Raw genomic sequence first — 14,186 nt, forward strand, 5'->3', positions numbered from 1 at the left:
GCATTTACATGACAAAAGCAGTGAGGTCTGTATCAAAACAAGGTCAACGCTAGCCTCGCTGCCATACAAAGGCCAGGTCACTGAGCAGAAAACTGTAAAATGGTCTATTGTCCGGCTGTTTGGGACGTTTCATCTGTAGTCTACACCTCAAAGGTACTAAAAACAAACAAAAGAAAATGGAAGAGCTAGCGGACAAACTGAGTTTCATACAAACCTTTGTCGCTTTCTGTTTCTTCTCTTCTCTTCTTCTGTTCCATTGTTTTACGTAAGTGCCACTGCACCAAATGGGCCATGTTGCAAATTACCGTGTGTTGTGATTTGACGCGAGCTTGACGTGTGAAGGAACGAGTTTGCCAACTTTTTGAAGTTTGCCAACACCAGTTTGCCAACTTAAGTTTGCCGTGTGAAGGTCGCTTTACGGGTGGTGTATTTTCCAGTAAAACACTCGTGCCTATATAATAAATAGTCGCATTATGCTCATGTAGGATCTATTTTACACTTCATTAAATAGTAATTGTTCCCATGGCGTCATTTGGAAAACGAGTACAGATCTTTTTTTTAAAAGCGTCATCTTGTCGTTTTTTGTTATTTAAAATTTTTCGTTTTTTTACGTTTATTATATCTTCCTTAAACTGAATAGAAGATCGTAATCTAGAATTCTCAATCTCATTAAAATTTTATCCAGTTTAAGTAAAGGGAATCAAGACCGCGACGATGTCTGGATTTCTGGTCTAAATTAGCATAGACCTTTACGATTTAATTTTTCCGTTTTCTGGCTAGTTTTGGTTTCCATTGAGAAGACATATCAAGCACTCAAGACCGTGTTTGACCTCAAAATTCGTCAAAAATTCTCCGCTACAGTTCGTATTTTCAACTCTCTTCCTTCGTGTTTGGAAATTTGGTAAAACAAAGTCTTTTGTGTTGATATTAACTTCTTAAGCCTGCAGGAAACATGCGCTTTGTTGGGGATACTTTGGTGTTCTACGACCATGCAGGGGGTAGGAGGAATTCCGTCCTCCTTCATGCCAAGAATTTTTAAAGCAAGGGTTATGAAACTTAGAGGTTATATAATGACATAGAAGATATGAAATTCGTATAATTCGTACAATTATCATATACGTTATGTAACATAACCGAGACCATGCCGTATTTCGAGTTTTGCGATTGTCTTGTAAAGACCGAACGTTCGAGGTTTATAAATTGTTTATTATATGTTATTATATGGCATTTTGCTCTGTCTTTGGAGGCCCGTAATCAACCCGGGCATTACGAGAGAATAATGTCCTACAGTTAGCCAATCAGAGCTCGCGTAAGATGGGCTACGAACACGAGCCATATAATAGGTTATATAATATATTCTGTTAATAGAAAAAAATAAAATTCCAAATTGCAAAATAAGTAAATAGATAATAATATCCACACACACGTACTGCTGTAGATAAATAACAGATAAACTCGCCAAGTTTGGTAAACTATAAAAACGGTTTGTATGGTAAGCTTTTATGCGAACGTTATCATCACGCGTCACGCGTGAAATTTGATAGGTTTTACCGTAGATGGGGTTCAAGTTAAGAATTTTTTAAGCAATAGTTATTATATAACTTAGAGATTATATAATAGTTTGTAATAGTTTATATAATGCATTTTGTTAATAAAAACCACAAAATCCCGAATTAAAAACAAAAAACAAAGCAAAAACCACACACACTGCTATCAAAATATGGTTGCCTCAGGGAACATCGAGCCCAGAGAACGACGACTTGTCATCAATTAAGGTCATACCAAAATGTTTCCAGATCAATTTCAGGTAAAGTCGCAAAGTTTGGAAACCTCCAAGGCAGACTTCCTTATTGCTCATTCCACGTGCAAGTTTGGCACGTGTAATATTACTTAAAAATTAAACAAATGAGGTTTTTAATGACTAAAGACGGCGAGGGCATTTTCCGCCACTTCTCCGTCTAAACGAGTTAAGCAACATTTAATTTTGCTAAGTCAAAAAACGGGTCATTTCCAAGTTGCCTTTTACCTCTGTCAAAAATGAGTCATCGTGCGAAATAATATATCAATGCGCTTCACTTCAAATTCATTTTCATTGAAATCTAACTCCTTTTGGAATTCGTTTTAAATAGAAACAAAGCAACTCCGATGTGGCCTATTGTGTGCGAGGCAGCTGTTGGTGCGTGACACGCAATTAGTATTTCAGTTTAGGTCGTTTCTGTTCGAAGTCCGATCCGGTGAAAAATCATATATTTTTCCTTTCTTGGCTGCTTTTTATTATTATTATTTCGTTTCCCCGCGTGTGTAACAAGAAACGTTCCACTGTGCCGTTTTCCAAATCTAAAAAGCTCACCTTATCGTATCGCGCATCCGATATCCGCATTCGTCTTTTCTTTTTTCTCCACAATAACACTTTAATTTCTCTTTTTGTTGTTGTTGTTGGTTTTTTTATGCTACAAACTGCTTCGCCTCAATCAGGCTTCAAGTAACTCAGCGTCGGTCTTGGTTCTGTTCTCGGTAGGACTGTTTCGCCTAAGCGTTGTTTCTCGAGCACGCCCTAGTCTCACTGCTGTTTAATTAAGAGGTCAGCAAAATGTTGTGCCACAAGTGACTCAGTTATATCTTGGTAAGTTTGTATAGTCTTACGATTTCGCCCACGGACTAGTTGGGGCCAGCGCGGGCAATAGGGACCTCATTCACAATTTCAAGGTTAGGGCAACACTTTACAAAACTTGTTAAGGCTGCACTTGTAATTAAAAGTTAAATTGATGACAAGCACGTAGATTTCGTGTAAACTTAACCCGGGTTTTGAAATCGTTTTTAGTTATCACTGATACTTGACTAATTAACCATTTCATGACAGTCTGAGATTGTGTCTAATGTGGACATTAGAGCGTGCGAATTCGCGTTCAGTTGTTATCGTACCATGCATATTTATATGTTAAGTTCAGAAAGCGTGGAAAATGTTTTTAAATTCTATCATATTTGCTAAAACAACATATGGAAGAACATAGATAAGAATGTTGCGAACTGCGGAAATACAAATGAAATGAGGATTTGACCATCGCAATACAAGCAGTACCTTATTTCGCCCCTCCAAAAAAGATTTTTAGGACATCAACGAGATTCGAACAGTGGAGCAAATACACGTACGAAATAAACGGTACCTCAAGGGAAAAAAAGTGTCGCTTCCCAACGTAACGAAAAGATTGCAACTTATTCGCGCGCAAACGGGGTTGAGGAAGTGTTTATTCATTCAACCCTGTTTGTTTTGAAAAACTCAACTCTTGTGCAGCTAAAACATAGGAAACGATGTTCAAAATTCGTGAAATTTTGCTAATGAAGTTTACCCTAAGTTTACTCAGTATTTACCGATATTGGTAAGTGGCGCAATGTGAAAAAGAGAGACATTGGACTTTAGTAGGTGTGTTCATGACTGTTTTTTGCATTAGCATAAACAATGCTTATTAGCATAGAATTATGGAAATTGTTGAATCACTCTAGGGGCTCGCTTGTGGTTACGTAATGGAACTTTTTCATAAATGACGGCCAATTGTAAATTCTTTTGTAAGTATTAAAATAAGCTTTACTTACCTCGTTTTTAAAGATGATTTCCAGTCCGTACTGCGCACTCTCGAAAGTTTGTTTACGTTTTTTGTTTTGTTTCATGTAAGACATCACAAAATGTAAAATTCCGTAACTACTTACAAAAAGTAAATTCAAAGTTTCCAGTCAACCGCGATTATGGACGCGAAGCTGTATGTTTCGTGCTTCCTCATATCACTTGATGAAACAACTTCGCAGCTGTAAAAATCAATGAGGCTGTTGGAAAAAGAATTTGAAATTGAAAGACCTCAAAGATAAGGTACGTGGTTCGTAACGAATAACATCGATTCGCATTCCATCGAGTGAGACATTTTATGTTTATAAACATTAGGGTGCTGAGACTGCGCATTACGGACTGGAAAATCATCTTTAAACTGATAATTCAATTTTTTTTGTTCTTAAACAAGGTAAGCGACGCTAAGTTAAATGCGTTCAAAGGAATTTAAATAGGCCACGTTCGATATCTCAATATTCTAACATGGCTTTTAGGCTTTCATTACAAACTTCTGTATTTGGTGTTGTTTTCTTTGTGTCCAAGTTTCTTTTGTGAGTTGAGAGATAAAAGGAACTTAAAAGATTTACAATTTTGATCCGAAAGCCTCGGAGCCATGTCAGAATAATGATATATCGAACGCGGCCAATTGGCAGTCACTTAAGAAAACAGTCTATGATTTTGATGCGGCATTTTAACAGAAAAGTGAGTTTATTTACATAAAATAACGTCATAATTAAGCAGTGTATTTGGGTGAAATAAAACAACTTATTGTTCAGGTTAGGGAACCACTCATGCAAAATTTATTGAGCAATTAATATCTCACGAGCAGTGGACAATGTGTCTGCGATATACGCCTCCAACAACAAAAAACAAAAACAAAAAACAAAAATAAAAAACAACCAATCAGAAAACAAGAAATTTAGTAAATTGATTTATGCTCAATGCATGGTAGAGGATAGTGGCTCACACTCCCTTAAACAAGAATGAGGTGAAAAATGTGGTTATTTTGAACAATAAATTTGTTACAATTGCAGGCAAGTCAGTATTCTATCGATCGTGGGATGAAGCCGGAGTTAAATACGTAAAAGATCTGATAATTGAGGATGGAAATTTTTTGACACTTAATGTTTTCCAGCATTCCTTCGGCATTAAAACACATTCTTTGCAGTTTTTAGGGCTTTTAAACGCAATTTCCTTACAATACTGACAAGTGCAACACTTGTTAAGGTTGACCTACAGTACAATAACGCAATTTCCTTGAGTTGAGTTCCTTGAGTTGAAAAAACAAACTCAAGAATAGCTATGAGGAAAACAAAACTAACGACTGCGAAAATAAGATTATTGATACACAAAATATTTCAAGTAAGACGCTTACACAAATACTGACAAAAAAGATTTTTGAGAAGCCCACGTCAGTGGGAAAGCTTGAAAAGACAGGTTTTTCTGCCCATGAAATTTCACATATTTGTGAGCTTCCTTTCAAACTAACGCTCGATGTGAGAATGTTAGTTTTTCAATTTAAGATTAACCACAACATTCTGTACACAAAAAGTAGACTCTTTAGAGATAAGATAACAGAGAACGACAAATTTTACTTTTGCAGTGGCAGTCAAACACTGACCCATCTCTTTGTTGAACGTGATTTTAGTAAAGTATTTTGGATCGATTTCACTTCTTGGTGGAATTGTAAATATAACATGCAAATCAAACACAAACAGCGTGATATTCTATTTGCTTTTCATCCCGGAAAAGTCTTTTTTAGGTATTAACTACTGTTTGCTTGTGTCCAGAAATTACATCTATATTTCTGCAAAAAATAAAGACCCCTTCTGTTTTACATCCTGTCTAAAATTTTTAAAAAACAAGCTCGGGACAGACAAAAAGAAGATTCGAGGCCTTGTTACTCTTCAGAGCACTTTTGCTTTTGTTCGATTCTTGTGAGTGTTTGTTAGACCGTAATTCGTAAATCTTTTCAGTTAGCTGTTTTCACTAGTTGTAATTTCTTTTTGTGAGTTGTTACATTTTAAATTTATGTGTATTGTTTTTTTTTTTAATTGTGTTGTATGTTACCTTTTTTTCAGTAAATAAATAAGATAAAGGGCTAAATAATAAATAAATAAATAAATAAATAAATAAATAAAAAAATTGATTTATCGATGTGTTCGGAAGCCGGGACATAGAAAGTCTGCATAAGAGCCAAGTGGCCAATCAGGCCGGAGCTCATCCCGGTCTCTGTAGCATGAAGCGACCAGGAGTATTTCTACTCCCCCTGGATGGGATGCTAGTCTATCGCAGGGTTACCCCCAGCATTACGTTTGTCGCTACCCATTTATACACCTGGGTAGGGAGAGACACTGTGAGAGTAAAGTGTTGTGCCCAAGAACAAAATGCAATGTCCCCGGCCAGGGCTTGAACCAGGACCGCTCGATCCGAAGGCGAGCGCACTGACCATGAGGCCACCAAGCCTCCCAAAATAAACAAGTACTATTCAACAATTTCAAGTCTCCACACACGCCATTGTGACTGTTGTGGAAATTTCAAAGCTTTTTGACAGGCATGAATTAAACTAATGTTGTTGCCGACATTTCCCATCACGACATTTCCCATTTGTTAAATGTGGATCAAGAAGTTTACATAAGCTCATCAGTAATTAAAGATAAATATACTGGACTTAAGATTTAATCGGCTAGACCAAAAAAAGCCACGCCCTTGGGCACTATGATAAGTTATCAAAGTTTGAATATTTCGAAAAAAGGATGATGGCATGTCAGTTTCTAGTAGATATAAATATGTTGGAACCTGCTCGTTAATTTAGATTCAAATATTGAGATAGTTTTGGCATTCCTTCCCTTGCAGGTTAAAAGAAAAGAGCGAGCAAAAAGCAGAGAAATAAAATGAAGAAGCTTCTGCAGAAAAGTCTTTGGAGAGCATTCCTACTATACATTTATGCAGTTCTTGGCGGATGCATGTTCTACTATCTTGAAAGGAAGCCTGAGAAAAATAAAGAGGTTTATTTCAGGCTTTCTCGAGAACTTCAACAGAATTTTACAGCTCAGTATAACACTTCAATAAACGAAAGCGATTTTAAACGTTTTATGCAGAAGGCTTTTGAAGTTGTTAGAGTTGGAAACAAACCGGACTGGAGCATTCTTAGTGGTCTTAGCTTTTCGATGACAACGTTAGCGACAGTCGGTAAGTGGTATAACTAAGGAAAAGATCACTATTACTTCATGCTGTCTGGTAAATAAGATGGTTATTGCCTGGTTGGGATTGTAGGCGAATTCGAGGACAACGTCTAGTAAAATAAACAGCACGCAAAGCATGCAAAAGCGATGACGTCTGCCAAGGCCTTAGCTATCCTAGAAATAGCAAAACAAACTAAGGAATGTACAGTAGAAAGTAACTGAAAGCTTAGTAACTATAAGAATCGGCACAGCATATGTGTGAAGTGAGAAGAACTGACAGGAGTGAAACGGGGTGAAGAAATGAGTGTGAGAACAGGGGAGTGATGAGGGTAAGAATAAAACCTCTCAGTTGGTTTTCTTTCATATATGAAAGTGACGTGACCAGACCAAAAACGGCAGTCATCCAAAGTTGAAATGTCACAACTTACATTTCTTGGTGATGTCAATAAATAAATCAAAGATGTTCTAAAGCAAGATGAAATGGGAAGGTGATCAAAAGTTTTTTTGGGGTTGCACAATTATTCATTTTCATATTGAGACATCTTCTTTAAACACAGGGGAATATCTCAGTTGAATTCCTTAGATGACAAGGTTGATACTAAAATGAACGATCTCGTCACTGTATTTCTCCAGCTTTAAATGATTTTAAATTGGATGATATTTATCACAATTTCAAACAGATTAAATTGCAATAATACGTTACAATATGATAAACAGCGAAGAGAGGCTCCCTCATGTGTAGGCTCGATTATGTTAAAAATGCAAACCAGAATTTAATAAATTGTTAGCTCTATGATCAATATCTCACTGTATATACACCACCATAGGTCAGATCCAATTACTTTCGTATTGCTACCGGAAGTGTAACACTTGCATTCTGTTTGCTTTACATTTTATTTTTAGCATGAGAGTAGCCTAAACTTTGAAGCAATACGCGAATTACCTGGAATTTATTCTCGCTGACTGGTTTTCGATTCCTCTGACATCAGAATCATTTCATTCCATGCAATAAAGCAAAAAACAAACACACAAACACACAAAAACAAAAGCGAACAAAAATAAAACAAAACAACAACAACAACAACAACAGATTTGAGCTTAAAATTGTCTTAAATACAGAGCCGCGTAAACGTTCCTGAACTGGAAGACGTGGAATTTGAAACTTTGACAATCTGTTTAAGAAAAAACCCTTTTTATAAAACTAGATGCAAGTATAACTTAAGGCGATAAACATGAGCCGATTAAAAACCATCATATAATGCACACTTTCCAAGAAAAAGCAAACAGATACGATTTATCAAAAAATCATTGTCAATAAGGGTCGAATCGGGCCACATTGAAACTTGCTAGTAAAATTAATGGAAGTTAAAATGCATCCTGTCTTCTTGATCTAGCGTTACGCTTGCATTACAGTTTTTGGTTTGGCAGTGGATTTTTTCGCGCTAGACGAGAGACACGAGGCAGCCCAGGCATGGGTCTTTGATTGTACGTTGTAGATAACTTTACACTTAAGGAATTTACATTTGGTTCGCACCCTCATCAAATTTTACGACATTTTTTAGTCACGAAACCGTGAATGTCCTTCTTTTTGTCTTCTCAGGAATTTAATTACCCATTTGTATCTAAATGTTCTTCCGTAAAATTAGTTCGCCAGAACGAGAAACCGTCGCTATTTCGCAGACGACCTCCAGCCACTACACTCTATTGGCTGATAGTAAACTAGTAGCTCAGCCAATCAGACTGCAACATTTGCATCAGTATACTGGTAAAATTCTACTAATTTTGAATATGTGAAGTAGGGCCAACAAGTTTAGCCATTTCAGTGTCCTACAATGAGAATAAAAGAGGGTTTAAATGAAAATCATAATTATAAGTTACTTAATAATGTTATGCTTTTATTACCAAAATAATTACCCCATTTTCTAATATACCACAACCCCGTCAGCCTCAGTAAACTACAGAGAACATGACTAGTGTATCGATAGTTCTTGTTTCCTGATACATTCGTAACTCAAATATCTAACACTTCAAAATAATTGTGATTACACTCTTTTATTATTGTATTCCCTATATTATTTCAGTTATCAGTTTTTGGCTTTGAAAATGAATCCTTTACGGTTAAAAAATGAATCATTCACGGTAAAACCCCTAAAATACCATAGTATAAATGAAAGTTGGAGCGAAATAAAGATTTCAGACAGATCACCTTTTTAACTTTGTCAACAATCTGCGTTTGGTTTCCTCTCGATCTCAACAACTGCAGCACTGACCTTCTCAACAACCCCTATCGCTCGAACTTGTGTTGATTTACATGCTGATTTTTTTTTTTAATTTTGTGGATCGAATGGGTTTGTTAGCAAGCTCAGTTTTATCGGATAAAGTATAACTAACCGAGACTTCAATCTTCCGTCTCTATTAAACAGCCGGCTATGAATTAAATATACTTTCCCAGGTATTCAATACTTGCAAAACAAAGATGGCGGATCGCAAAATGACCTTATTTCTATCTGTCTAGTTCCCAGTGCTCTTCGGTTTGAAAGGATAAATCGCGCTTGACACACTCTTACATCGGCGACAGCATTAAGCGATGACGAATGACGTCATCGCTTAAAAAGGATTGAATTTATATTTATCTTCGAATGTCGCAATTGTCTAGATGAGTAGAGTGAGCCTTTTGTTCTAAAAGTTTGTTCAGGTTAAATGTACACGAGAGCGTTCAGTTCCAAAAGAAGATACAGGAAAAAAAATCTCTCGCAGTGCACGTTCTCGAAATACGGAGAACTTGGCCACTTCACGTTGTTAGGGACCTTTAGCAATGACGACGAGAACGTGGACGACGACGTATATGACCGATTGAGGCCTAGAACGGGACCGTCGTCCACGGCGGGAAACGTAAAGACTTTCGTAAACCGGTTACGTGGACGAGTCCTTTGCTGCAGCTTTCTGTGGCAGTCAACAGGAAAATGTCAAACAAATGTCAAATGTTCCGTTAATTTGAAAACGCAAAAATTATCCACTAAAACAATTTAACGTTTATTCAGTGTTGTAATCAACGTCAAGTGATTCAGAGCTAAGCTAAGTTTATAGTCGATCCGAGCAGTTCGGATATTCTTCAAAGCCCAGAAGTCTTCTTAAACATGCCAACTGGTATAAATTACAAAACTATAACGAAATGCCCGCGATTTGTATTTATAAAAGAACTACTACGTACCCTGCAGTACTTTTATTATCATTCGCCATTGCTTTCTCCACTTTATACTGTAAAGCTCTACCTGCAACTCGAAAGAAATCAAGTTTTTTTTTCCATCACGGTACGATCAAATTACTTCGGCACTGTTTTTATTCACTAACCGACCCTTTACATTGAAGAAATTCCTAAGATACGTAAGTAGAAATTAGAAAACAAATAAAACATACTCACGTTCTCGACAAGACGGCAGATGGCGGCAAATGGCGTCCTGAACGAGATGTGGACGACGAGTCGTGCTCGATTGGGCATGCGTGGTAGCTTCGAAGTTCGTTTTCCCAACTTCCGGTCGGTGACGTTCACGTTCTCGTCGTCATTGCTAAAGGTCCCTGTTGTCTCGCAGATGACAGCAAAGAAATGTGTAAAGATTTATAACGCACGTGCATAGCCACCCACTTCTATTCTAGTTCTTACCTCTAATTTCGTTTTTCTTACAATTTGACTTTGTATGCTTTGCTGTAAGAAAGGCAAAATAATAAAATCAACAGAAGTGCAAAGTAACTCCGGAAAGGAAAGCCTGGAATAGAGATGTCTCAATTGCTATCAGATTGACATCAGTATGGTGTCTGTATCCTATTTGACGATATTCTTATTGTTGTGTCCCTATTTTGCAGGTTATGGCCATATTACACCAGAAACTCCACTCGGCCAACTTCTTACAGTGCTATATTGCTTTGCTGGTCTGCCCATATCAATGCTGACTCTAAAAACAGTTGGAGAACTCGTTTCTAAAATGGTTAACAAGTTCATTTACATGTTGGAGACAAAGGCACTTGGCAGGAGAAGACCTCGAAGGGTTAAAATGAAAAGCTTTTTCACTATCCTGACGTTGATGGTTTTGACTTTATGTGCCTTTGGACTGAAACAGAGTTACCTGGAGGGCTGGACTTTTATAGAAGGTGTTTACGCATGGTTTGTCACACTGTCCACCATTGGGTATGGTGACTACGTTCCTAACTGGGGCTTGCTATTACGATGTGAGGAATCTCTTCATTCCAAGATAACTCTTGGGTTGGTGATTTCTGCGTCAGCTCTGCCTGCTATGGTAGCACTCTCTGTGGTCTCCGGGGTCCTTGCCTCAGTTGTCGAAGCCCTTGAAGAATTAAGAATTAATTCTCAGGATCGCCAGCAATGTCCCGGACACGAGAATGACCGATTTGAGTCTGAACCGGTGATCATCGTTGTCCCAAATCCAACAATAACTAACAAAATTCAAAGACGGCTATCAGCTTCTTTCTGAAAAGTGAGGTGTAACGAAGTTCCTACTTTACATTTTATCTCGAACGTTGTAAACAACAAGCTGTTATCAGTAAACCAAAGGTCAAGATACAAAGCATGTTTGGCCCGACCTACTAGGACCGGGGCGTTGGGAGGTTTCTTTGCGGGGTGGGGGGGGGGGGGGGGGGGAGGAAGATTATTTTGATTTTAGTCGTTGAGACTATTTAAGTTATGGAATAGCACGCTTCTTGTTATCTTCAACTGAGTTATTTTATTTTGCGAAGCATACAGATCCACCTTTCCGTCAGGTAGAGATGACAAGATCTCTTGTTGTCATTGCGATAGTGGTGTCAAGGTTGAAGATGAAACTCATATCCTGTTTCATTGTCGAAAATATGTATTCATTGGTGATGACTTTTTGAGTAAAATAGGTAAAACTTTACAAATTTACTACTGTAAGGTACTAGTAGTTATTATATATAATATAGGTGAAAATATCCGCCGACTTATAATTGATGTCATGCAATATACTAAGGCGCAAAACATTTCCGGTTTCGTGGTATCCCTGGAATTCCAGAAAGCATTGACTCCCTCGAATGACCTTTTATAATGAGAACGTTAGACATCGTCAATTTTGAAAAAAATATTTAAAAAATAGGTTAGCACCTTTTATACGAACATCGAGAGCGTTGTATTAAACAATGTTTTTTTTTTTTAACGAAATGGTTCAGACCGTCTACCGACCGCCTACAGACCATCCCCGTATCTTTTCATCATTCTCACAGCAGAGATAGTGTCTACCAGACTTCGACAAGCACCAAGCATCAAAGGAATCAAAATATTAGGGAAACGATTGAAATTAAGCCAATACGTAGATGATACAAACCTGTGCCTACTTGGCGTCTGTTGAAAAAGCCTTGGAAGTAGTTGAAAATTTTGGTTCTCAAACGGGTTTAAAATTGAACCGCTTTAGCTGGGAAATGTGACAAAGAAAAAAACTAATAATTGAACCGATTTGTCTGGGAAATGTGAAAAAATAAATAAATAAATAAAAGCAATCCTTCAAAATTAAAATGGTTGCAAAGTCCAGTCAAAATCTTAGGTATCTATGTATCATACGATGAAAATGGAAATAAGCAAATGAAATTCAACCTTAAATTACAAAAATTGCAAACCGATCTGGATATGTGGAGTGCACGTGATCTTACACTATTTGGGAGAGTACTTATAAAAAAATCCTTGGTTCTATCACAACTCGTTTATTCAGCTTCAAATCTCAATGTTCCTCAAGAAAGAACGCCGATACATAAGACAAAACTGTTTAACTTCGAGTCCCATGGAAAAATAAAAGAGACAAAATCAAAAGAGCCGGACTTTATCAAGGAAGCATACATATGACAGACGTAGAAACTACGATTAAAGCTCTGACGCTAGCTTGGAGTCCAAGACTTTTGATCCCAGAAATAAGGACTTGAAAACGGTTCCAGATTATTACCTAAGAAAATTTGGAGGTTTGAACTTTCTATAAAGATGTAACTATGACGTAAAATACATAAACAGTTTGCCGTCGTTTTACAAAAGTGTTCTTACATTTTCCAACGAATGAAAAAATCGCAACAGCTATACGACAGAGTACAGGATATGGTATTATTCAATAACAAAGAAAATTTCGTCGAAGGAAAACCAGTTTTCATTAGAGAATGGTTTGACAGTCTATCCAACATCCGCTGAACAGCAATGGTTAGTTCTTGCCTTTCCAAGAATTTAAGAACAAATATGCCTGCAAAACGATTTTTCTCCAATTTTATCAAGTTACAGTGCAGTTCCAAAATATTTATCAATCTAAGCGAAGAACACAGAACCACTGGAAAACAAACTATACACAGGAAATAACTTCCTGTTCCAGTTAGAAGACTTTACACAAATGCAACTAGGAAAAGCTAAAAATATAGAGTCTTCTATGGGTTACTAAACCGTAAAACTCGCATGGTCAGCCAGACTGGCCCAATGAAATGGAAAAAACAATTCCACTAGATGGACTGCCTGGAAGAAAATTTTCACCTCTCTAAAAACCATCTACAAGGAAAAAAAATTAAAGGAATTCCAGTTTAAATTAATTCATAGAATTGTAGTTTCCAAAAAGGAGCTTTATCGATATGGTATTGAAACGGACGATAAATGTCTCTAATATGGTGAGAAAGGCTCAATTGATCATACATTTATTAACTGTCTATTTGTAAAGACTTTTGAAAACAACGCAATTGATTGGTTTAACGCCACGAACATGTACTAGTCAAAATCCTTGCTAACAATTAAAGATAAACTATTTGGCATCATATCTGGCACATATGAAAAAGAAATATTAAATAAATTTCTTTACAAGATCCTATTTATGAAATACTACATCTACACTAGTAAGATGCTTAACCAAGCGATTTATACCTTTATAAATTTGTTTAAAAAGTTTTTTTTTTTTTTTTTTCCTCACAAAAGTGTTCGATCCAGGCGCACGACTATATGAATACAATGCAATGTCGTACATGAAATAGGTCAAGTTTTGTATATACGAGAGTAATAAATGTGGAGTAAATGTTAATGTTAATAATGTGGAGTAAATTAAATAGTTATAATTACGTAATGTGCAAGATAATTGTAGGCACTGCGATGTAAAATATTAGTGGAAAAAAGTAATGGTTAAGCGATATATGAGGTAAATGATGTAAGTACTAGAAGTGCAGGTGAGAAAACAAATAAAGTTTATGATATTAAAAGATATATCAATGAAACAGGAATTATGCATTTAATGAAATACACTTATTAGTTCATTAACGCACAGTTTGTGCAGTACATCATCCTTCTTTGCTAATCGTATCTATAACAAAATTCTCGATCGTGATTGGTTCTACGCGCGCCTATTTGTCACGTAATCGGCGCGCAA

General features: G+C 36.7%; 1 protein-coding gene across 1 annotated transcript; it reads left to right on the forward strand.

The window, feature by feature from the left end:
• Window positions 1-6,492: 6,492 nt before the first annotated feature.
• Window positions 6,493-11,270, forward strand: LOC110042097 (potassium channel subfamily K member 15-like). Its single transcript, XM_020747436.2, has 2 exons — window positions 6,493-6,790; window positions 10,645-11,270. The coding sequence occupies exons 1-2, from the start codon at window positions 6,493-6,495 to the stop codon at window positions 11,268-11,270; spliced, it is 924 nt and encodes a 307-aa protein (XP_020603095.2).
• The last annotated feature ends 2,916 nt before the right edge of the window (window positions 11,271-14,186 follow it).

The sequence above is a fragment of the Orbicella faveolata genome, unplaced genomic scaffold (assembly GCF_042242905.1).
Source record: "Orbicella faveolata isolate gen_17 unplaced genomic scaffold, um_ofav_v1 contig_13, whole genome shotgun sequence".
Classification (NCBI taxonomy): domain Eukaryota; kingdom Metazoa; phylum Cnidaria; class Anthozoa; order Scleractinia; family Merulinidae; genus Orbicella; species Orbicella faveolata.

Coding starts and splice junctions, on each gene's coding strand:
- LOC110042097 (XM_020747436.2), top strand. CDS start 6,493: ATGAAGAAGCTTCTGCAGAAAAGTCTTTGGAGAGCATTCCTACTATAC. Junction 6,791..10,644: donor GACAACGTTAGCGACAGTCG/GTAAGTGGTATA, acceptor CCTATTTTGCAG/GTTATGGCCATATTACACCA.